Here is a 25,523-nt window from a genome sequence, read left to right on the forward strand (position 1 = left end):
TCAATTAAACATTTTAATTTTTATATTTCTTCTCTGTTCCACATATCTGCTTTAGTCCCTATGTACTGATACTACATCAAATAATAATTCCAACCTATCAACAATGTGATAAGTATTGCTAACATAGCTGTCATTTGTTCTTTTAAGAACCATGAATAGCAAAGGAACACGCCAAACACCTTAAAGCGACACTATAGTCACCAGAACAACTACAGCTTATTGGATTTGTTCTAGTGTGTATAATCATTACCTTCAGGCTTTTTCCTGTAAACACTGTCTTTTCAGAGAAAATGCAGTGTTTACATTACAGCCTAGTGATAACTCCACTGACCACTCAAATGGCTACTAGAGGTGCTTCCTGGGGCAGTGCTGCAGTGAGCAGCACTCTTAGTGTCTCTACCCTCTGCATGGAGACACTGAACTTTCCTCAGAAATGCATTAATTAAATGTATCTATGAGCAGATGCTGAATGGCCATGGCTGTGTTTGACTTGTGCTGGCTCTGCCCCTGATCTGCTCCCTTGACAGTCTCAGGAGAAGCACTGTGATTGGCTCAGACCACCACTTCTGATGAGGTCAGCAGGCAGGTCAAAAGCAGAAGGGCAGAACCAGCAGCAGCAAACTTGAATACAAGCAAGATTGTACTAGATTTAAGGAGGCAAGGAGGGCCAGGGGGGCTAGATGGTGGTTTTAACACTAAGGTATACAGGTTTGTATTCCTGACCCTATAGGGTTAAAACCACAATCTAGCCCCCCTAAAAATAGTAAAACTTTGCACTTTGCAGCTGCATAATTTGTCTTTGCTTCCTTTAGACCTGCCCACTTGCATCATCAGAAGTGGTAGCCTGATCCAATCACAGTGCTTCCCCATAGGATTGGATGAGACTGACAAAGAGGCAGATCAGGGGCAGAGCCAGCATGATTCAAACACAGCCCTGGCCAATCAGCATCTCCTCATAGAGATTAATTGAATCAATGAATCTCTATGAGGAAAGTTCAGTGTCTGCATGCAGAGGGAGGAGACACAGAATGTTTGGATGCATTTTAGGCAGCCATGACCCAGGAAGGATCTCTAACAGCCATCTGAGGAGTGGCCAGTAAAGTTATCACTAGGCTGTAATGTAAACACTGCATTTTCTCTGAAAAGACAGTGTTTACAGCAAAAAGCCTGAAGGTAATGATTCTACTCACCACAACAAATTCAATAAGCTGTAGTTGTTCTGGTGTCTATAGTGTCCCGTTAATTACACTGTAGTAGTTGAGGTGCCAGGAGTCATGTGACACCCCCCATTTGCAAGTGGTCAAAACACTGCAAAACTGTACCTGGCAGACCACAAATAAGAAGTCAATGTTGTCCTAAACTAGTCTGACTGCTTATAATGGGGGAGGAGTGCCATGGAACTACTGGCACCATAGCCACTACAGTGCCCTGTGGTGCTTATTTGGATCCTTTAAAGGATTATATGGTCACACAGAATTCACAAAATAAAGCATGAAAGGGATTTACAAAAATGACCACTCTGCTAATATATATATATATATATATATATTTTTTTTTTATTTTTATTTTTTTAAATCTGTGTATTAAGGAGTATGCATATTCATCAATAGTAACAGAGCAAGGCACGCAGGTCTAGGTATGTAAGCAAAACAATAAAGCATAAGTATGTTATAACTAAGCTGTCATTAACCTATTGTTCGCGAAAGAGATTACACTTATCAACAGGGTAACTAGACCCATCCGTCCGTTAGTTTAGTTTCAGCAGGGTATCATAGATAAACGTGGGTAACCTTATATACCAAACTACACCATTAGTTATATTCGTGGCTGCTATTATATATACACACATTGGCACATGAACTGCACACCATTTTCAAATATTACCTGGTTACGTATACAAACACTTGTTTGCTACACTGGCACAATCACCTATATTTTCCAGTTACCTCACGGTTCTTGCATATCAGACAAGACTCCAGTGGCCAGGGTATTGTACATGCTCCCAGCAGGTGGAAATATAAATATAGAAAAAATCCCATGAGTGCACGGGTTGTTTTACACAGACTGCTATACAAGACAGTTTAAATATGATCACGGTTTGCAAGCCTTGGCACAGACTTCTTGCCGTTTTGTTGTTGTATGTATGGGCAGAACACAGTAAGTGGAGCAGCACATACTCTTGCTCAGCCAGCGTGTTTACGGAGAGATTTTGATGAAGCGCACACGCTCCACTACCGGTCAACTGGGGCTACTGTAATGAATGTTTTGAGAAAGGTGTCAGACCAGACAATACACTATAAGAATGGGGTATACGCCTTGCACTACTCCACTTCAATAAGGTATATCCATGCACAAGCCAATGTTTAAATGTTTAAGCATTGGTAGTAATGCCCTATGTTGGATACCTGATGCTTTGTTTTAATAGTAGGATATGAGAGGACACATTTCTAGAAATCACGATACAATGTTCCTCTCTGGCATATTCACAAAACAGTTTTTTTCCAGTAGTGCAAAACAGAAAAAAAAAAAAAAAAAGCCAAAATACAAAGCAGTTCTCAAACTCTGGTATTTTGGCATAAAAACTGCAATCTCCTCCAAATTCTCCAGAATTTTCATTTTCCATTTCTACAAAGTGACTCCAATCTAATGCAAAGTTTGGGATAAAGTATATACAGTCATTTACACACACACACACTACTGTTTCTGCCCTGATTTTTTTTTATTTTTTTTTACAATAATCTTTTTATAGCATTCTTCCAGTCAGAAAGGGTCATACTAGATTGTGTTTATCAGTTCGTCAAGATTACGGTGCTTCTCCCCCCCCGATTTTAAATAATGAATCAATGAGTGCTCGTTCCAGTGCAGCTTAATCTGCAGTCCTCCCCTACAACAAGAATTATTTTATTCATTATTTGAAGTCTCTGTAGAAACTCAGATGGGACTAATCCACGTGTTTCACTAGGACTATGCATTACAAAATCAGCAAGCATGCAGACCTATTGTCCCATGCAAATGAATGGAATGCCATCGATTGGTTGGGATGGCCCGACATTGAGTTATGAGTAGGCAGCAAAGATTGCTGGGAAAAATAACACAACCGTATCACGTTTATCGGTAACAACAAAAAAAATGCTAGCCTGTAGAATTTCAAGTGCATATGCTGCAGGATTCCAGGATTGACATATCACATGGTTTACTAAGTGCAGCATTTGATTTCTAAATACTACAGGGCTGCACTTTCCATATGTTGCCCATACATTTGTATAAGTGATCGATTGCCTGGATCCATGCCGCCAGCCTTGCTTATTTTTATGTAGATAATGCATTAAAACGGAGTTCCCAGATTAACCCTTTAATAACCTAAAAGGGAAAAATTAAATACGAGCTAAAAAAAAAAAAAAAAATAAGGATAAAATCAAATATTTAAAAAGGGGAAGAAAAAAAACAAAAAAAACCAGACAAATTTGCAATAAATATTTCGCTATTACAAACTTTCAAACAGGTATATTTCGGATTGTAAATTAGTTTTGTGTCCTCTGCATTATTAACTTTAACATTTAAAAAAAAAAAAAAAAAAGAGTACATAAAGTACTCACTCTAAGCTGTATCAAGTCAGCACTAGGATAAAACAGGTTTATCATGCTGTGAGATTTGCCATCACTCCCAATTGGCCATAGAACTGATGCAATTTTTCTGTGTAACCAAACTGTTTGTTGTTGCAGAACAATGAAAGTTGACTAATCCACTCAGCTGAAACTGTATTTAGATGGTGTCAGCATATATCTCTAATAGGAAGCAAGCTGGGAGGGGGGCAGGAATCTCAAAAAGTGCACACCTTATTTCCAATGTCCTCACAGGCAATCTAAAAATAATACTCTAAACCAGGGGGGGTAAGCAACCTTCAGCACTCCAGATGTTTTGGACTACACCTCCCAAGATGCTTTGTCAGTACTGTATTATGGCTGTAGGAGATTTAGTCCACAACATTTGGATTGCTAAAGGTTGCCTACCACTGTTCTAAACTGAACTAGAAAATTAATTGCAGTTTCAAAACACACACAAAAAACAAACATACATTTGTTTCACTTTCTTTGTTGCGCAATAACAAAATACAGGAAGGCCAAAATACACAAATTGTGAATCCAGGCCAACATAACATTTGTATTGTTCCATCTAGCACCACAGGGCAAAGCAGAACAAGGTTCTAATTTCATTTAAACGGCCCCCATGGTCCCCATTCATCAAACATCTGTTCTGACAACAAGTCACAGATTTAATCCAAAGTCTTCATCTGCAATAAAACACTAACATGAAGTGCGAACATTACAGCTTACGTGGAAACCAAATAACGAAAGCGGTGGCAGAAACAGAAAACAACAGAGCAATGTGTAGTACTCCAGAACCTACTATACTGTGCAACATGATCATGCTCTGAGATTTAACAATAACTACACAAACTGCTCTGGAACATAGTCACAAATACACAGACACAATTACCAACAGATGACAGCAATGGAAAATTAAAGATGAAGCTGGTATCCTGTGCATCCTTTGCACAGCTGCATGGCAAATTTAGATCTCACCTGCCCATTCATGGCAAACTTCTCTTGCATGCGTGTGGCAGCTTGTGGGTGCCGTTTCTCTATTAGTGTACCCAATAGTCTTCCTCTAGGTCTAGGATGTCAAACTCTGCCCACTCCCCAGATGTTGATGGCTTACAATTCTAGGAGTGCAATAGATGACCAAAGACTCAGGGAAGGAAGAATGTTCTAATGGGTACTTTTCCTTCTGGTTTTCAATCTTTTCACTGTTTTGCAATCTGCTGATCAGCCATTAGAGGATACAATGTTGCCAGACTCAACAGCCCTAAACTAACCAGTACTGTCTAAAATGGATATATTATCTGCTTTCTCCCAGGGAAAAGGCAAACCATGTTAAATCTTGCCATTTATTTTCTATATTTTATCAGGTTTCCTGGAGTGCCAACCTGGAGGTCCTTTCTGTTTTATTTGTATCCCTGTCATTTTTGTTAATGGGCAAAGTGCAACATTTCACAAAGACTTAGCACTGGGCCTCTAACCGCTGCTGCTACAACAATGTCTGGAATAATTCCTTTCAACTCTAGCTACATGCTTACTTAAACCAGACCATAGATTACACACTTTTGGCCCAGGAGCTAAACAAAACAATCACTTGTAGCTACACTTTGAGGCCTAACATAAACAGAAAAAAATGACACTGCATCTCTTTTTATGTTTACCCAATGGGTAAAATTTAAAAAAAAAAATAAGTATATTGGCAAAACAGCATAAACTTGCTCATTGAGGTTACGGGAAAACTGCATATAACTTGGCAGTGATTAAGTATATCTTGATATATTATCCACCCATATGAATGGTCTGTCTACACTAAAAGGAATTTTAGATATCATGATCTTGTACACACCAGGCTGCGGAATCTTTATGTATTAAAGTCAGGCAGAATTTTCATTATGAAAACCACTGTTATACACAATCCAAACAGGGCATGTTCTGTCTCACTCCATGTATTCCAGTAAAGTGTTTCTATTCCTTCCAAAATTAACATTCTGTAGCTCCCTAGTAGCGGTTTCACTCTGTAGCCTAAGCCAGTACAATTCCCATCTAAAATTCTGTGCAGGCACTATGGTCTCTTGTTTTGCAGAGGACCTTTTTAAGTGGTTTAAGCAACAACTGTAAAAAGACATCTATAATTACAGACAACACTAGGAGATCTACAAATACAGACACTACAAAATGTGAGTTAACCCCTTAAGGACCAAACTTCTGGAATAAAATGGAATCATGATATATCACACATGTCGTGTGCTAAAGGGGTTAAAATTAAAAAAATTAAAAAAAACACGGGGGGCGCAGCCCAGCAGCCAGACTGAACAGACGTGCGGAGACACAGCTCCTGAGCCAAATCGTCTTTTTATGGGGTAAAACCCATGCAACTCGGCATGTCCAACTCCAAGTCAGCTCTTAAAAAGCGGGGACACCCAGGCGAATAACCCGATACCAAAAACGAGCAGATCGACAGCCGGCTGCCCCGATCCACCTATTGAGGCCTGCTGACACACCGCACGGCACCAACATGCGGCCTGCTCACACAGGCAGCGCGGGAGAGACGGCCGCTCTCCCGCTGCCTTCATATCCGGCTGACTTACAGCTTAGCCCACGTTCTCCCCCCTATGGACCGGTGGGGGTCATCCCGGTCCACATTACACAGGGCCACAAGCTCCCACAAACTCCTGCGATCACAAGCAATCCGCAACCAAAATGGCGGCCGCCATCCACGCTCCGGGGCCTACACTCACCATGTCTCCACAAGTGAGACCAATGAGTTGGATTCCCAATGAGGACAGTATAAAAACAGCATTTGACCAATTTTGGGAGCAGCTATGGGCCATGCTGGCACAGACCCAAACAGCCGTGCGACAGCCAAGCACCCCCCCGCCACATAAACCAGCTCTGAAAAGCACCACGGAGCCACTAAAGAAGAAGCAGGAGCGCAGAGCGAGGGCTACCCCCGACCCTTAGGCTGCAGACCACGCATCAGACACCACCTACCTGGGCCTCGACATGGGCGGAAGGCCCACACGCAGGGCTCACCGCTGCTCAAACTAAAGAGATACACCTGGGGGGGCAACCTTCAGCCGGCTAGCGTACCACAAGCGGGGAACAGAGGCGGAGGCCTCATAAAGCGTCCGGGCGCAAATCTGACCAGGGGGCGCACTCAGCTCCACACCGCATATCTGACGAGCGGCGGAGACCACCAACAGTTCCTAAAGCGGCACCTACATCGGCAAAATTGATGAAGCAGCAGAACCACCTGAAGGTTGCCACCTACCACAATCCGCTCAACACCCGCTATGAGAATAGCACACAACAAAGAGTTCAGGAGCCAAGACAGGGGATGGGGTGAACTCCTAACAAGGTATTGCCTGGGCATTTCAGTGACTTCCATGCTTTTACTACACTGACCGATCTGCCCCGGCCCTTGCCTGAACTGTCTGTGCCAAATCACCTGCTAATTTGACCTCATTGGACTTCCTTTGCAACCCTGATGGTACTGAAGGGTCGGGGCGTCCTACCCTACCTGAACAGCAAAGCTTAATGCTTAAAATGTTATTGTTTCACTACACTCACCCCACAATCTACCAGGCATGCCTGCCTACACTACCGTGTCCCTAGCTTAAGCCACCCGGTGGAGCGGAGCTTAGCCTTAACACTCGACACACTAGCCCAGCAAAATACAAGCAGGGTACACAGTCAACCAGTAATACACATCTCAGAAGACTAACTCTACCATTGTAAAGCCTGACAGCTGACCAGTACCCACCTCAAGCTTTGAACCAGCAACGTTACACACACAAAACTTACACATAAGCTACTGGTAATAGAGCCGATCCCTCATATAAACATAAAAATGTGCAAGCATCAACATGTACCCCACTGTAATACTTGTTATTGATAGTATGTGGATTGCCGTTGGGGTACCACATACACGTTGTGATATCTTTATGCACTGCAAAAATAAATAAAAAAAAACAAAAAAAAAACACAGCTTTCCATTAATGGGATGCCTCTATTCACATATATTCTGTTCTACTTTGCAAATAGCCTTCTCATTTTGCATGGTAGTCCCAAATGTCTGAAGCACGTAGTTCCCAGAACAATGCTTCTCATCTCAATTTACATGGTCTGTAATGCTAATGTTCTGCATTCTTGCACTTCTTTCAATTTTAGCCTTACTCAAACCCCCAATAGAAAATTGAGTGAGCAGAGCTTTTATTTAAGGAGTGTATCAAACAGGTTAAAATTAGATGATACACTTAATACCATATCATCAGATCTCATTAACTCTTCAAAGTATCAGGTTTCACCAGGTTTACTTTCCTGGCAGTTCTGCTGGCAAAATAAGCCCATGTTGCGATCTAATATTGTGCCAACCCTTACAGGCAGTCATTTTCTTGATGCAGTTTGGAAGCACTGTATAAGCAGTGTTCGGCTGAAATTATGCTAACAGTCTCTTGGGTGCTTGCAAAAAGCATTTCAGAAGATGATTTCCGACGCCTTGTCATACAGATGTCTGGTTCTTCTTTGTGTCTCATTTTAGAAGCAGGTACGTGTTATATTTAACTAGCAAGAAACAGACAATTCTATTGAAATATAATTAAGATTGTATTTGCATGCTCACCCCCTCTACACACATACTCGGGCAATAAGATCCTGCCCGATTGGGATTTTGACAAATGATGAAATACGCCCATGTTTGGCAATCAAGAATAATAAAAAATAAATAAATAAAATACTCAGCTCACAAAGGAAGCACCGCCTACGACGTTGCACAAAACAAGGGTTCACAAAATATATATTTGTAAACAACACTGATTTTGCTAAAAATAAATAAATCGTGATTTAAATGCTTATTTAGAATCCACCTACATGATCCTGGAAGGTTACCAGGCAGAATAGAAAAAACACTGAACTGCGGATATACAGATCGTGGTATGTACTTAAAATGCAGCATGTTTGCAGACCGTATACAGAGTGAATACCAAGCAACGAGCAGCCCAGCTCCAACGTTCTATATGAACATTCGATCTACAGATAATGTATCTCTTCAATATCACTGCTCAGATCTCAACCCCTTCACATGCCAAATATATTAGATTCAAAACACAAACTCTACCTTAATCACCCAGCACACCTTATTACAGCATTAGCTGGGCTTATGTCACCCCCCCCTATTAGACTACTCCCACCACCCCTCACCTCGGAGAGCGGTTTTAATTGCGTCCTTCTTCTGCGATCCAAACCTTCCTTATTCTTTTGCATCTACATTCAGCAGCACACCCCTCAGCCTGACAGCAGCAGGGAGGAGTGGTTACTACATGACTGTCCCTTTAAAGCAGCACTAACAGAAATAACATGGATGCCAGGCTATATAAACAGAACGCCCTGTGGGCACATATGGAGTTTTTGATATGCACACAAATCTATAAATCTCCAAATCACTATACACCACTTCCAGTCCCGTTTATAAATGTCCAGAGAATTCGTTAAAAGGCAGCCATCTCTAAAGGGATCCGGATTTTAAAAAAAACAGGACATTCCTGATTGCTACAACTATTAATAAGCATTTGACTCTAATGCTGAGTCACTGTTCAATATGTCCATTACAGCCATTTTATGAAATAGTATCCATTTATCTCTATGAATGTGTATCTTGTGGGATTTGTTAAAATCACCCCACACCCCCTTCCACACTCATGCATATAGGTTTATATTAGAATAAGTAACCACGATGGTAAAACCTGAGCACTGCACACATTTGAGAATTACATTCCCCCATTCCAAGCTACTAGATTCCAAAACATGCTGAATATAATTAAATGCAGCTGACAGCCAGCTGAAGCAGGACTCTCTAAATCACAGACCCCAGCTGTCATAGGACTACAACTCCCATTATCCTTTAAGGCAGGCAGTAATACAGTAGTTCTAAAAAAAAAAAAAGCAGAGAACTTACCTTGGTCACCCTACCTGATAACTATCAAGGTTAACCTCTACCTCTCACAGGACACATTGCACACCATTGAACAAAGCTAGGCAAATCATGGTTGATCAGATTTCTTTCCTGTACTGCCTTAAATGTATATTCTAATACTACTTTGTAATTTTAATATTATATCGCACCCTATTGTACCAATGCAATGTTTGAGCCCAGGGCACACTTGAAAATGAGAGAAATCTCAATGTGTCCTTCCTGGTAAAATATTTTTTAACTAAAATAAATACACTTACCTGTAGGGTTTACAAACTGATTGTTTTAGCTATGACATTAATTGGATCACCTATAGCAGCCCCCCTCCAGCAAGCACAATATACTGGATTTATTCACTGACAGGGGAACAGCTGGTACCTCCCCTCAATAACAGCATGGTAACCAGTTATATTACGGTACAAAGTGTGACTAATACTGCTGTAGTAATATTACTACTCCCACTATCCAGTAACCAACCTTTCGCCCAGCGATCAGTGAGTGCAGTAAACAGGCAGGGACTCGCTGACACTACTGCGCATGCGCGGCTGACTAGCTCTCCGTGCTAGAGCTGGACGCCCGATTTCGCAATCTTCCTTTATGCGCGCGACCGAGCGAGACAGTCCGGGCGACGTTCTGATTGGTCGCGGAGTGCAGAGGGCGGGGCTATTTTCCTCAGTGGCGGAAGTGATGTTGAGTGTTGGCAGTAGGTAAGGTGCACTGCACGTGGTTTGGAGACTGACAGCCAGTCCATTGGCTCTGGAGAGGGGGAGGCTGCAGGTATGGAGCAGGGCTGTGTGTGGGACATGCAGGAGTTATGGTGTTTATTCACAATTAAAATCATCTTTACTGTATCATTGCATGGCAGGCTAACCCATTGGTTGGATCTATTGATGCTGTCTGTAGCTATCAACCCATTAATATGAGGGATTAGGGACATTTTTAGTCCAGGGAAGTGATCTGACATGAAGGACCCAATAAAATGATACAGTATGGTTTCATCACATTTTAGGTTGCCAATTTACCAGTTATTATTGCCTTGCAGTCATGCAATGCTATATATGAATCTAGTATGAAAGTATGCAGAGTGATACTTGTTCATGTTACCCCTGCTAGCTATACAGACTTTAACCCCTTAAGGATACGTGACATGTCATGATTCCCTTTTATTCCAGAAGTTTGGCCCTTAAGGGGTTAAATGGACACTATAGTCACCAGAACAACTACAGCTTATTGGATTTGTTCAAGTGAGTAGCATTACCTTTAGGCTTTTAGCTATAAACACTGTCTTTTCAGAGAAAATACATTGTTTACATTACAGTCTAGTGATAACTTTACTGGCCACTCCTCAGATGGCTGTTAGAGATCCTTCCTGGGTCATGGCTACCTAAAATGCATCCAAACATTCAGTGTCTCCTCCCTCTGCATGCAGACACTGAACTTTCCTCATAGAGATTCATTGATTTAATTCATCTCTATGAGGAGATGCTGATTGGCCAGGGCTGTGTTTGAATCATGCTGGCTCTGCCTCTTTGTCAGACTCAGCCAATCCTATGGGGAAGCATTGTGATTGGATCAGGCTACCACTTCTGCAGTGGGCAGGTCTAAAGGAAACCAAGCCAGAGCTAGCAGCTCCATACTTGAATTCAAGTAAGATTTTACATTTTTAGGGAGGTATGGAGGGACCAGGGTGACTAGATGGTGGTTTAACCCTATAGGGTCAGGAATACATGTTTGTGCTCCTGACCCTATAGTGCTCCTTTAATGATCTTTTTGCAAAGCAAGTTTATGTTTAACAATTGCTCTTTGCATTTTTTTTCTTTAAAATGTAAGCTCGTTTGGGCAGGGCCCTCCTTACCTACTCATCCTGTATGTTGTACATTATTATTAATACTGGAATTTTTAGAGTGCCGACATATTGTTCAGTGTACGATTGGGGAAACAATGAAAATACAATATACACAGACCAATAGAAAAGGCAAAGAGGGCCCTGCCGGTACGCTCAGATCTAGTCATTGAAGCTATTTTATACATGTTTTGTTAGAATTAAATGTTTGTCTTGTTTACCTATTGTACATTTTTGCAGCATATGTTGGCTATATACAAGTAATTGTATTGTTTGCATTACAAGGTGCATGCTGGGTCCCATGGTGGGGTCCTGCATTTAAGGACCAAACTTCTGGAATAAAAGGGAATCATGACGTGTCCTTAAGGGGTTAATGGGATCCAAATAATGGATCTAACGTGATAAATTGACATGTTAGAACATATGAACCGCCATTATAAGACCTATCGCCTCCACCTACATCCCTGGAATTTTAATTCACAATAAGAGAAGTAGAAACGTTGTTTGTTCGGAAACAATAAATTGTTCTCTGCAGAATGCACAGATTGCAGGGTCAAAATGAATCTGCAAAATTTATAGCTATACTCTTATTGCTAATATTGCATTTTGTTGCAATTAAATATTTATATAGAAGGATACTTGGTCTAAGGATTTGTTTTATCCACGTACCAGATTACTCAATCCTCCTTAAATGATTAAGTATTTATACATTCAATTTAGTTCCTCTCAGTGTATCAATTTGCAACCTGTTCAAACAGATATTATATTGGTTTGTTTCCAGCGACCAAAAACAGCTTTTGATGGTATTTCACACATTGTTAAAGAGATGCTTTAAGTCCCATAACTGTCACAGCTCAAGTTAAAACTTATTTAGCAAATAGTGTTTGGTCACCATTCCTCCAGTATTTTATTTTTTTTTTTTAAATATTTATTTTTTTAGCACTTTGACAAATTCCAGAGCTTTCTTGTCCCCTTCTGCCTTTGCTTCCTGCTGTTATCTCTCTCAGCCAAGCTGGATGTTCTAGTGTAGAAGAGAACTTCCAGTAAGCCGAGCAATGGATTGAACTGTGAATGTGGGGAGAGCTCCTCTATTTTATGTCAAATGTTTTTAAGACATGGGACTGGGCCGTAGTTGCTGGTAGAGCACCATTTTTTTTTATGTCAAACTGCTTGTAAAAGATTTAACATGAATTTGGGATTGATTGGTACCCAAAGTTATTATGCCCCATACAATGAGCTGTTGCAGTTTTAGAGAGTTTGTTAGGCCAAGCTACCTTCATACTATGTAATCAGAGAACAATTCAGGCTGAAACACTGTATACAAAGCTGACTTGTGCTGGAGTTAGTATCTTATTGTTATAAAATAAAGCTTTCAAGGTGCCGACACACACTTTTCTAGTGGATTAATCTGTATATATCCTTGTAATAAAGGCAAAGAGGAGAATCTGCTTCTTTTATCAGATGAAGGGTTTGTTTCTGTGAACTAAGGTAATATCCACTCTGGTTCACAGTGCTTCATCAGGAACAGCCAAACACAATGGAACAGAATGTAATGAGAGCTTGAACATGGATAATGGATCACAGGAACAAAACGAACCAAACTTTAGAGGAAAACAATAGTGGCAGGAATGCAAACCTGCATTGCTGACACTACAGTCCTGGTAAGGCTGTTTAGGCCCCCGGCTCCCCGTAGATCGCAGTAAAAAGTTGTTTGTTTTTACTCACCTGTTCTTCAATGCTCTGCCGGTCTCTCCACGGCTGGCCCTGCCTCACTTTCTGGGATTATCAGTCTTGATAGGAAAGAATTGGGAGGCTAACTCGCATGCGCGGTAAAGTGCTGCGTCAATCAGCATCTTCTCATAGACCGGCATTGAATTCATGCATCTCTATGGGGAATGTTCAGTGCCTCCATGCAGGGTGTGGAGACGCTGACTGCCATTGATGCACACTGTTCAGCACTGACACAGGAAGCACCTATAATGGCCGTCCGAGTAACTACCACTAGAGATGTTACTAGGCAGCAATGTAAACACTGCCTTTTCTACGAAAGGGGAGCGTTTAAAGTGCTCAGCCTTCCAGGAAAGGCTATAGACACCGGAACCACAACATTAAGCTGTATAGTGATTCTGGTGAATAAAATGTCCCTTTAAACCATTTGGATAACAAAAGCAACTCCCCCAGTGATATTATAGATAGACTGAAACCTAAAACAAAAGAGAGAATTGGGAGGCTATTTTGCATGCGCTGGAAAATGATGCGCCAATCAGCATCTCCGCATAGTCATGCATTGAATTTATGTAACTCTATGGGGAATATTCAGTGTCTTCATGTAGGGCAATCATGTCACACTCGCGGGCCACATGCAGTCCTCAAGGACCATCTTTGCGGCCCGGCCAGCCGCGAGTACATGCTTGTGTCATAGCAGAGTAGGTACCTGCTTTTCTCACATTGCAGGTGCCTACTCAGCTAAAACTTATCCGGCCGGGGGGACAGCCAGCGAGAGAGCTCAGTATTCCTGCTCCTCACTGCTCCCTCGCGCGCCATCTGTAGTGAAGCCGGGTGCTGAATATGATGTCATATTCCGGCATCACCAAACCACGCAAGGGAGCAGCTCCAAAGGTAGGGAGCAGCTCCAAAGGTAGGGAGCAGCTCCAAAGGTAGGGAGCAGCTCCAAAGGTAGGGAGCAGCTCCAAAGGTAGGGAGCAGCTCCAAAGGTAGGGAGCAGCTCCAAAGGTAGGGAGCAGCTCCAAAGGTAGGGAGCAGCTCCAAAGGTAGGGAGCAGCTCCAAAGGTAGGGAGCAGCTCCAAAGGTAGGGAGCAGCTCCAAAGGTAGGGAGCAGCTCCAAAGGTAGGGAGCAGCTCCAAAGGTAGGGAGCAATAAAGTAAAGTCTGTGAATGTGTGTGGGTCAGTGTTGCATTGGCTGCGACTGGACAGTGGAGTACCTGGAGGTGCATGGAGGCACGCAACGCCACCTCACATTCCGACGTGACATCAACGTGCTCCACCTTCACAGGATTTCAGGAAGTAGCGGGAGGATCAGATTTGGCATAGGGTGCAGACTGCGCCATTTGGGGTATACCAGATTCCGGATTCGCATACTGGCAGCAGCAATGTGAATGCAGTCTGCTTGTTGGCTAGAAGGGAGTGCTGGGATTTAGTAGAGGGCGAGGACTGGAATTTAGTATATTGGGGGAAAACTGGGATTTAGTATATTGGGGGGAGGACTGGGATTTAGTATATTGGGGGGGACTGGGATTTAGTATATTGGGGGGAGGACTGGGATTTAGTATATTGGGGGGGGGACTGGGATTTAGTATATTGGGGGGGAGGACTGGGATTTAGTATATTGGGGGGGGGGACTGGGATTTAGTATATTGGGGGGGAGGACTGGGATTTAGTATATTGGGGGGGGGGAGGACTGGGATTTAGTATATTGGGGGGGGGAGGACTGGGATTTAGTATATTGGGGGGGAGGACTGGGATTTAGTATATGGGGGGGAGGACTGGGATTTAGTATATTGGGGGGGAGGACTGGGATTTAGTATATTGGGGGGGAGGACTGGGATTTAGTATATTGGGGGGGAGGACTGGGATTTAGTATATTGGGGGAGGACTGGGATTTAGTATATTGGGGGAGGACTGGGATTTAGTATATTGGGGGGGGACTGGGATTTAGTATATTGGGGGGAGGACTGGGATTTAGTATATTGGGGGGAGGACTGGGATTTAGTATATTGGGGGGGGGACTGGGATTTAGTATATTGGGGGGGGGGGACTGGGATTTAGTATATTGGGGGGGGGGGACTGGGATTTAGTATATTGGGGGGGAGGACTGGGATTTAGTATATTGGGGGGGAGGACTGGGATTTAGTATATTGGGGGGGAGGACTGGGATTTAGTATATTGGGGGGGAGGACTGGGATTTAGTATATTGGGGGGGAGGACTGGGATTTAGTATATTGGGGGGGAGGACTGGGATTTAGTATATTGGGGGGGAGGACTGGGATTTAGTATATTGGGGGGGAGGACTGGGATTTAGTATATTGGGGGGGCGAGGACTGGGATTTAGTATATTGGGGGGGGGCGAGGACTGGGATTTAGTATATTGGGGGGGGGCGAGGACTGGGATTTAGTATATGGGGGGGGCGAGGACTGGGATTTAGTATATGGGGGGGGCGAGGACTGGGATTTAGTATATTGGGGGGGCGAGGACTGGGATTTAGTATATTGGAGGGGGCGAGGACTGGGATTTAGTATATTGGAGGGGGCGAGGACTGGGATTTAGTAATTTGGAGGGGGGGGCGAGGACTGGCATTTAGTATATTGGGGGGGGCGAGGACTGGCATTTAGTATATTGGGGGGGGGGGCGAGGACTGGCATTTAGTATATTGGGGGGGGCGAGGACTGGCATTTAGTATATTTGGGGGGGGAGGACTGGGATTCAGTATAAGGGGTGCTGTGGTTTAGTAGAGAGGATGCTGGTTTTTTTTTTTATACTCTAATTTTCTAAATAAACCTAAAGTTTCTATGAAAATTTAAGGGTTTTTGGTTTTTTTGCGGCCCACATAAATTTAAACGTTGTTTATGTGATCTGTGCTAGACTTTGAGTTTGACATGCTTGATGAAGGGTGTGGGGACGAAGAATGCCATTGCTGCACTTTGTCCAGCACTGACACAGGAAGCATCTCTAGTGGCCATCTCTGTAACTACCACTAGAGGTGTTACTGGGCAGCAATGTAAACACTTCCCTTTCCCTGAGAAGGCAGTGTTTACAGTGCTCAGCCTTCAGGGACAGGCTATAGACACCAGAACCAGTACATTAAGCTGTAGTTGTTCTGGTGAATATAATGTCCCTTTTTAAACTATTTAGATAAATAAAGCAACTCCCTCTGATATTATAGATGGGCTGAAACCTAAAACAATGCATACAACTATGTTGTAACTGGTGCATATCTTAAAACAATGTATTCTATTATATTGTAAATTAACCAAGCCTTAAACCATTTAGATAATAAATGAGGGAGTTACATTGTTTTGTAAATAGGCTGAACCTAGAACAATGTATATCGTCTCCTGAATAAGTAGGTCCCTTTGGTGGGTTACATTCATATATCACCATTACAATATCTTATTTACTTATGGTTGGCCCTGAGATGTCTGCCGTTATTGCTTATATCCATAAATCCATAACTCGTACAGAAATAAGTGAGTGTAGTCACAAGAGTACCTGGAGTAGTGGGAACTTATGTTCTCGTGCATTTATTTTGTTTTAACATAAACAGTATTCGTATGAGTTAAACTATTTAATACACTTGGAGACAATAGGCCTTTTAGATGTAGACAAAAACAAAAAACAGACTTTTCAATAGCTCTCTGATGGACAAATAACAGAAACGATAGAGAGCAATGTGCATTTTATTAATAATACACCATTAGCATATAGGCAGTGGGTAAAAGTGTGCTACAACTAGTATTGTTTCATAGATATACATCAGGCAAATAGAACAAAAATCTCATATAGTGTGTGTGTGTGTAGAAGAAATTGTAATACATATAATGAAGAACAAAAACTGCAACTTCTCAAATGGACACTTCTTCCATGCAAAAGGGTGAATTTAAAAAATGGTTTTGCAGATCTAATAATCTAATACATAAAATAAATGTACAGACTGGTTCAGAAATCAGGTTTGTTTGACATTTCTAAAATTATGAGCCTTTTGGAAGAGAACGCTTACAGGCTTATTTACTAAAGTGAGAATTCTAAGTGAATTTCAAATTTAAGGCCGGGATAGCCGAATTGAAAGCATAGCTGGCATAGAGATTTTTTCCAGTTCAACTATTTTGACATTAAATTTGAAATTGACTTTGAATTCTCAGTTTAGTGATTAACTGTGCCAGTGTATATAGAGTCCCCGTTTGGCCTTCCCTCTTTTCCTCAGTCTTCACTGCATGATTCAAAACCAGATTAGTCATGTTTCAATTATTTATACTTACAAATGGCTTCTTGTTATTGCACACATTTTTACTACTGCATATATTTTACTATTAATGTGCTTATTAAAGGGACACTGTAATCACCAAAATGTCTTTAGCTTAACCCCTTAAGGACACATGATGTGTGTGACATGTCATGATTCCCTTTTATTCCAGAAGTTTGGTCCTTAAGGGGTTAAAGAGAACCAATTGGTCCTAAAATAATATTAGTGGTTTTTTTTTGGGGGGTGGGGGGGGGGGGGACCTATAACCATGATCTCTGTTCAGCCCTGTGTATTTCAAAAAGTGCAATGTAAATATATTTAGTCTTCTTGTCTTCAGAGCAGAGACACCATAGTTGCAGCTGAATGCTCCACTTCCATCTTTGTCAGCAAGCGTGCTGACATTTTCTATCTTCTCGTACAGTCCACTATTTCTCATAGAAAAGCATTGGCGACTAAGCGCATGTACTGCAAAACAATGCACTCCTTCAATCACATGCTCTCTATGGGAAGATTGAAGAGCAGAGCCTGTCTGGATATGCAGCAGACGCACCTTTTAGTGGCTGTTGGGAAGATTGCCACTAGAGGTGTGTTTAGACCTGCAATGAAAACATTGCCTTACCTACAAAACAGCAATTTTTACATTGCAAGACTAAAACTACAGGGCCACTACACCGAGACCATTTTATTTAGATGATCTATTAATTTAGCAGTTTTGTGTATAGATCATGTCCTTGCATTCTTATTGCTCAATTATCTGCCATTTAGGAGTTAAATCATGTTTATTCATCTTATGAAGCTCTAGCCACACCTTCCTTGGCTGTGACTCACACAGTCTCCATTTTAAAAAGTGGTTTTATTTTCAATCACATTTTACAGCACCGTGTGTTTACACATTGGAGATGATACATTTAAAATTAAACACACTGTGCAAAAAATGAGGCCAAACAAATTCGCTAGATGAGGTTGTGGCTCAGCCAGGTGTGGTTAGGGCTGCATTCAAAAAGTGATTTAACTCCTAAATGTCAGTGAATTGAATAGTAAAACAGCAGGAGCATCATCTATAAACCAAAACCAGTTTATTTTAAGTTAGTTTAGTTTCTTTTGGTACTAACAGTGTTCCTAATCTCAGACAGCTTTTTGAGTGCCATTTAAATGGTCCTCTCTTGAAAATGCATGGTCACACTGACTGGTTATTTGGTAATCTTGCAAATTATCTTATGTATCTCAAACAGCTCGATAGAAACAATGATATCTTTGCATATTTAAGCAAAACCAAAGATATGTAGTCATGAGCTTTGGTATTTAAACTAAGCATACTTTAACATATTTTTACCTTCTTTTAGTCTTTGATAAACAGCACCTGCAATTATGTTTGTGCTTGTTGAGATGGTGGACACCGTTAGGACAACGCCATGGCAGTTTGAACGCAAGTTAAATGATTCCATAGCAGAAGAACTGAACAAGAAATTAGCCAATAAGGTAAGACTAGTAATGTATACGTTGCTCACTCCGTTGAGATAATAGTTCACATTTGTAGTTATTGATGTATGTGTGTCATGACATGCTTTTACTTTCTTCTTCTTCTTTTTTTTTTTTTTTCAATATGACAATTTTTGGTAATTTTCACACTAAGTAGACGTTATACAATTAAAAGAAAAAGAAATCATATGATGATTGTCTTAATCTTAACAAGTAGTCCGTATACCAGTAATATACCTGCTATTTGTCAAACATACAATACAATGAAAAATATAAAGATGTAGTGGGTAACACAATAGGGGTAGGGATAGGGGGCGTGGCCATAAATTACCTTGGGAATCACATCTTGGCACAGCCTTGCCTTCAACAACCAATCTCTGTTGCCCTGATTGTCCATTTAAAAAATCTAATGAGAATTGGTCCATTTGTAGGATAATGATCAGTAACCTCAAGAAGTCAAGGATAATGGCAGAGCTCCACTTTCATTCAGTCTGCATCCCCTAACCTTTGCTCACAATCGTTGTTGCCGTCCTATGTTATTCGCTTATGTTATGTTTGTTGTGTGAATTCTCTGTTCCTAGTTTGAGTGTTAAATTTTAGCCTCCAAGGGTTACTCCAGCCACCATGTCCACTTCTGATTTTAGAAGTGGTTATGGTGGTAGGAGTCTGGATATGCAGTGTTTCAGCTTGCTACACTGCACACCCAGAGTTATTGGCACGCGACATAGACAGCTTGGAGCTGTGTTCCTAGCTGCCAAATGTCAGATCAGTGCATATTTTACATCTCATGTCACCGCACTGTCGAAAGATGTAATCTGCTTCACCCTTGCTTATCAGCCCTCCCACCTCCCTATTCCATTAGCTAATTTTATTTTGCTCCCACTCTCTCCCTTTCCCCCTCTTCTTCATGGCTCAGAGCACACGCATTCGCTCTGATTCTGTTATGTGGTCCAATCAGAGGCTTCTTTAAGAAAACCTTTGACTGGACCTCTGCTCTGCGTGGGGGTTATTCTATACAGAGCCAGAATATATTTTTAGAAACTTTGGGGTGAGGTGGGGAGGAAAGAATAATGCCTTTATAGGTAAACAAAAGGCATTGCTCTAATAACACAAAAAAGGTTGGAGAAACCTTTTTAAGCACGCCAAATTATTTTTGCTATGTTTTATTCAGAATAAGGCTACAAAAATAAATATGCAATAATGTAAAGCAATGTACCACAGAGCTCCACAGCTGTTGAACTGACCATAATGTGCAGGGCGTGTGCGAGTGTATCACAGTGACCCCTCATCAATAACATATACAGTAATGTGCATCATTTTATAAGCACTCTGCAGTAATGAAACCTACAGTAAAGGCAGTGTGTATGGCCATGAGTATATGACAGAGTAACTGTTTTACTGAGGCTATTTTTGAGTTATATGCATTGCAATTTAATTCCATGTTGATGAAGCTGGTGTTTGCTATTTATTTAAAGAACTATATAATAATAAGTTGGGGAGGGAAGGAAGATTACAGGGACTGCTATGGGGCCAATGTCTGTTGGGCTGGGCTATTTCAATTCAGTAAAAGTAAGAACATTAAGGGTGGGAGACCTACTCATTTATTTATTAAAACTTTATTATTATCATTATTATTATTTTTAATTGCATTCATCAAAGTAAAATGAATTCTGACCACCCCATACATCTCAACCAAAAAACTGCAGCCTGAACATTACCAGTTAAAGGCAACAGAAAGTAAAAAAGGAGATCTACAATCCAGTAAGGTACAGAGCACTTTGTCTTCAAGTAACTGCTCCAATCTGAATAGAGTTCTGCTGTTCCCCAGAGAGGACCATTTGTGGATGGTAGTAGTCTGAGCAGTCATCTGACCCAGCCGCGATGGCTGTATTCTCCTCTCTACTTGTGGCCTGCAGCTGTGCCGTTTATTTGCCTAGCGCGTTGCGGCTTGCTTGATAGCCATTGCAGACACGAGGCATTACTAGGAGGGTTGCAGAGAGTGAACAGCACCATATAGGGTCCGTATTTTCACTTGCAGTCACTCCATTTTCACTTGCAAAATGCTAGGAGTCAAGTGAACTTTTTAAGACCATATATTTGCAAATCTTTCACATTTATTCTTTTCACTGCTATATAATCCTACACAATTCATGGCATTCTTTCATATTTGTTTTTGTGTCACCTTCTGGTCATTCAGGTTGTATATAACGTTGGTCTCTGTATATGCCTCTATGATATAACCAAGTTGGAAGATTCCTATATCTTTCCCGGTGATGGAGCTTCTCATACAAAAGGTAGGCCAAGCTTCTAGTGATCTTTCTGACCGCCAGTAGAGGCGCTTATGCCTCCATAAAAGAGTAAGAGGCTGCAGTGGAGGAGTGTTAGTGCTGTAAAGGGGGTTGACCATGATTACATTGTTTTAAGGGAACCTATACACTTCTGACTGCCACTAGAGGTGTTTCCTGCTCCAGAACAAAGTGAAACTCCGTGCTGGCAAAAATTTATTCCTGACCCTATAGTGTTAAAAACCACTATCAACCCTCCCTTGCCCCCCCTAAATTTAGTAAAATCTAACTGATCTGCCTACTTGGATGACATCATCAGAACTGATTGGATTGGCTGAGATAGTCAATTCTGATGGTCGCAGCCAAGGAGGGCGGGCCAGGGGTGGAGCCAAATGCTGCTCTGGCCAGTCACCATATCCTCATAGAGTTGATTAAATCAATACATCTCTTTGAGAAACGTTCAGTGTCTCCATGCAGCACTACCCCAGGAAGCACCTCTAGCAGTCATCTGAGGAATGGCCAATGGAGGTGCCCCTATACTGTTATGTAAACACTGCTTTTTCTCTGAAAAGACAATGTTTACTGCAGAAAGCCTGCAGGGCCTGACTATATTGAGAGAGACATGGTGGAGAAGAGTGGTAAATGCAGGGGTAGCCATTTCTATGTTTAAATGAACACTATTGGGTCAGGAACACCCTATAGTGATAAAAAAAAATCAAAAAAAATCTGCCCTTTCTACAGTGTCCTTTTTTCCAGTTTTTGAATGAGTTTTGCAGAACTCATTCAAACACACATTTGTTACATATACTCTAAATATAGAGGATAGGTAAACCTAATATTAATGCATGTGATATGGCATTTCTCCTTTAATATGGTTTCTTTCTTTCTTTTTTTTTTTAAATTCACTTAAATTCAGTATTTATAATAAAAATCAAAAAAACTTTTATTTTCAATTTCGAGAGGTTTGTTCACTAAACAGTTTATTTAAAAATTGTTTGAATTATTTTAATTTATAGTGAATTGAAAACCAAATGGCAAAATTCAGGTAATGCATTTTCAAGCTGTGATTAATGGAGTTAGAGAAATTTTCAAATCAGTTGGTTTTACCTTTAAAAAAAAAAAAAAAAAAAAAGAGTAACTGTTCAATGAATAGGTCCCTTGGTTACCTGTCTCTTGGATCAGCATGATTTACCCTGTTGTCCATCTGTCACACAATAGACTCCAGTGAGTTAAAGGCTTAAGAGGGATTACAGATGAAAATAAAACTTGCTTCGTTATGCTGTGCCAATGATGCAATGATCTATACATTTGCAAGCTATCACACTTTGTGGCTATATTTACAGCAGGGTGTCTGAAATATTGAAAGAAGAATCTCTAAAAACAACACGTGTGTTTAAAACAGAGCAAACAAACCTGAATTCCCAGTTAAACAACAAAGCAAAGGGACATTAAAATTGAATATCACTTTATTTACTTATCTCCTGTCCAGCGCTGAGACTCCTCCGCTGCAGCCCCCAGCTTCATCTACATTCGTGTCGGCATCCAAGCTGACATCACTTGCGATCTCGTCCAAAACAAGTGCTTTTCATAGGCAATCTTTGGATTACATAACATATGGGAGGCAAAACAGTGTGCTCTTCTAATCAAATACTGCCATCAGGGCCAATTGATTTGAAGAATAGAGTTTTACTCCGTTATGGAGACAGAATGTTTATGGGAGTGGCAATGTTTTACATAGACGGTTAAAACTACCGGACCATTGTACCCAGACTACTTCATTAAGATGGTGTTGGATGGTCTGGGTGACTTTAGTGGTCCTTTAATTGTGTGAAGATATTGCATTTCTAAAGTTGTAACCAACGGTCTCATGCGCTTGTTCACGCTCTTCACGAAGTAGATAAAAATGAGGTAAATGTGTAATTTTACTATTAAACTCTTTCTAAATTAATTGTGTATTTTTTTTCTTATCTGTGTTTTAGTTCATTTCCGATATGTGGTATTCCATCCATTTCTTGATGAGATACTGATGGGCAAAATTAAAGGCTGTAGCTCAGAAGGAGTGCACGGTATGTGAGAATTTAGTCACAGCCCCCTTTACTGTCATCTACTTTTTTTTTATTTTTTTATTATCTGTATACTATTTTAAAACCATTCTGAGGAGAAAGGATACAAATAATATGGGGAAGGTGATTGGCTGTGGTGTGCTCAACTAAAGAGATTTGAATGTGAATAAATGTAGAAAATGAATATGAGGCCCGAACACACTTTAAGTTGTGCTGGTGCCCAGAGTGTTCCTTTGCTGGGAATGCCGGCATTACAACGCGCTAAAGGCTAAATACATTATTTGGGGAGTTAGAATTACTGTGAATTGGGAAAGGAATCTACGCCCAATGCATTTCAAACTAGTTCCACCTACACGGGCAGTGCAGAACCAAAATGCAAGCAAGTCTTATGTGCATAAGATATATAATAACCCTTCCTGATTATGACTTTCTTGGAACTCGTCAGTATTTCCCTTTTGACTTGAAGAGATCCTAATCATATGCAAATATACATAATTTACCAAACATTCTTTTTTTGGGGTTGTAAGTGGGGGCGCAAACTTTAAAATCTTTACTACTGAAGAACAACATAATGGTTTATGAGATGACTTTGTAATTGCCAGGTGCTGTCGCTGCTCCTGTCTCATATGTTTTTCTTTTGTGTGTGTCTATATGTCATATAATTATTTTTTCTTTTTTTACTACTTAAATAAACCATTATATATAATTGACAAAATGACATAACTTCAGTGCAGAATTCCTTGCCAACACGAAGTTAGACATAATCTGTTATTAATTTGAGGTAATGTTAGTTGTTTATTGGGTAATCAAACTGCAAATAAAATGATAAAAAAATATCCACATGGGGCGGGGCTTGACCGCTGAACCGGCAGGATGCAGAAAAGCACAGCTCCTGCTCCACCGGGCAATAAACGACATATACCAGCCGCAAACAGCGCCCAAACGATCCAGCAGGGTCACCTACAGAGGGGTGAGCTCGCAGGGAACATAACGATACCAAACATGCGACCACAGCTGCAAAAACCTCTGGCAAGGCGACTGCGGCCTACAAACCTGGACAGCACAGGGGTGATGGCCGATCCCCAGCTACACCCAGGTGAAAACAACTGGCGAATGTGCCCTCGTTCCCCCCTCTTTGGACCGGCGGGGGTTATCCCGGTCCCAAACAGACCCCTACAGACCCGGGGGAATCAGCTCCAAACGGGACTAATCATACCCAAGATGGCAGCGGAAGAAGCACCATCACGAGACTCAGCACAGGGGCTTGATGTCCTCACATGGCTGGATGCCATATTCGAAGCCTTCTGGAGGAAACTAGCAGAACGACAAGCGGGGGCATGCGCTCCAAAACAGCACCTACCGAGTGCACGCTCCGGACCACAAGGTACACCTCACGGGGCGATGCGACATGGAAGATGGCGTCACCAACAGCGACCTCCAAGACAAGCACACAACCCCGGGCAGCTGCGACCACAACAAACCAAGCCCAAACGGAAGACCAAGCCACCAACATGAAAGCACACCTCCATGCAGAGACCCCAAATGAGATATCTGGACTTGGCAATGAGAGATTCCCGGGACAATTATTTAAATCAGCATGCCCACACACAAGCCTGGCGTCCCTTAGCCTACTACAGTACAGCTGACCCAAGCCTAGCACTCTCGGCGCCCTGGAACGGCGATCTACCAGCCGTGGGCATCGGCTGATCAACGCATCATACAGACTGGCAGGGAAGTACTGTGGCTCAGTAGTCTGTCAGTTAACTTGTGAAACCAGTTACAGACGAGTCTCTACAATCTAGGGACCTGGGACCCTTAGGCTAGATATGTATGTATATATTGTTTAAATTCAGTAGGGGAAGCAGACTAGTGCCTAGATGTCTCATTTTTTTGAATTCCATTATTGCATAGCACTTGACATGCTCAATACTAAGCCTAGCACGTTACATCTCTCACCACCTTGCTTTACCAGACCCTATGAGATTTTGCAAGAAGTATAGATCTGTGGCTGCCTATCAGTCATGATAAAACTGGCCTGCTCCAACTAACCTGCCTCCGCACCCTGCGGTACACCTAAGCATCTCAGCTGTACAGCAAGTTACTCACAATCACTAACAGCTCTATATACGCCTTCTCTGACCATTTCTTGATTTTATCTTATGTGACTCGGCAACTGTACAGTTTTGTTGGTTCAGTTTAAGCTATTTTTGTTTATCAGCAGGCTTACCACAAATGCCGATATACTCAACGTTAAGCATTGCTTATTTATTTTAGTTGATCATATCCTGACGATATAAATGTTTAGTCA

At 41.5% G+C, this 25,523-nt stretch overlaps 2 protein-coding genes across 6 annotated transcripts in view; one reads left to right on the plus strand and one right to left on the minus strand.

The window, feature by feature from the left end:
* Nucleotides 1–10,110, minus strand: part of CSDC2 (cold shock domain containing C2) — a 22,188-nt gene extending 12,078 nt beyond the window's left edge. The window contains exon 1 of one of the 4 annotated variants that reach the window (XM_063426370.1): nucleotides 10,045–10,110. The gene's annotated coding sequence lies outside the window, so the exon portion shown is untranslated. Of the gene's footprint in view, nucleotides 1–7,973; nucleotides 8,114–8,798; nucleotides 8,854–10,044 lie in introns of those variants that run through there. The other 3 variants (XM_063426371.1, XM_063426373.1, XM_063426369.1) reach the window with 3 other exon arrangements.
* POLR3H (RNA polymerase III subunit H) overlaps nucleotides 8,021–25,523 on the plus strand; it is a 21,972-nt gene continuing 4,469 nt past the window's right edge. The window contains exons 1-4 of one of the 2 annotated variants that reach the window (XM_063426368.1): nucleotides 8,021–8,145; nucleotides 18,732–18,867; nucleotides 21,065–21,161; nucleotides 23,132–23,218. In XM_063426368.1, the coding sequence (XP_063282438.1) occupies nucleotides 18,757–18,867; nucleotides 21,065–21,161; nucleotides 23,132–23,218 (295 nt within the window). In that variant the 5' untranslated portion in view covers nucleotides 8,021–8,145; nucleotides 18,732–18,756. Of the gene's footprint in view, nucleotides 8,146–10,243; nucleotides 10,345–18,731; nucleotides 18,868–21,064; nucleotides 21,162–23,131; nucleotides 23,219–25,523 lie in introns of those variants that run through there. The other variant, XM_063426367.1, reaches the window with a different exon arrangement.

Source organism: Pelobates fuscus, chromosome 7 (genome assembly GCF_036172605.1).
Source record: "Pelobates fuscus isolate aPelFus1 chromosome 7, aPelFus1.pri, whole genome shotgun sequence".
In the NCBI taxonomy this organism is placed as follows: Eukaryota; Metazoa; Chordata; class Amphibia; order Anura; family Pelobatidae; genus Pelobates; species Pelobates fuscus.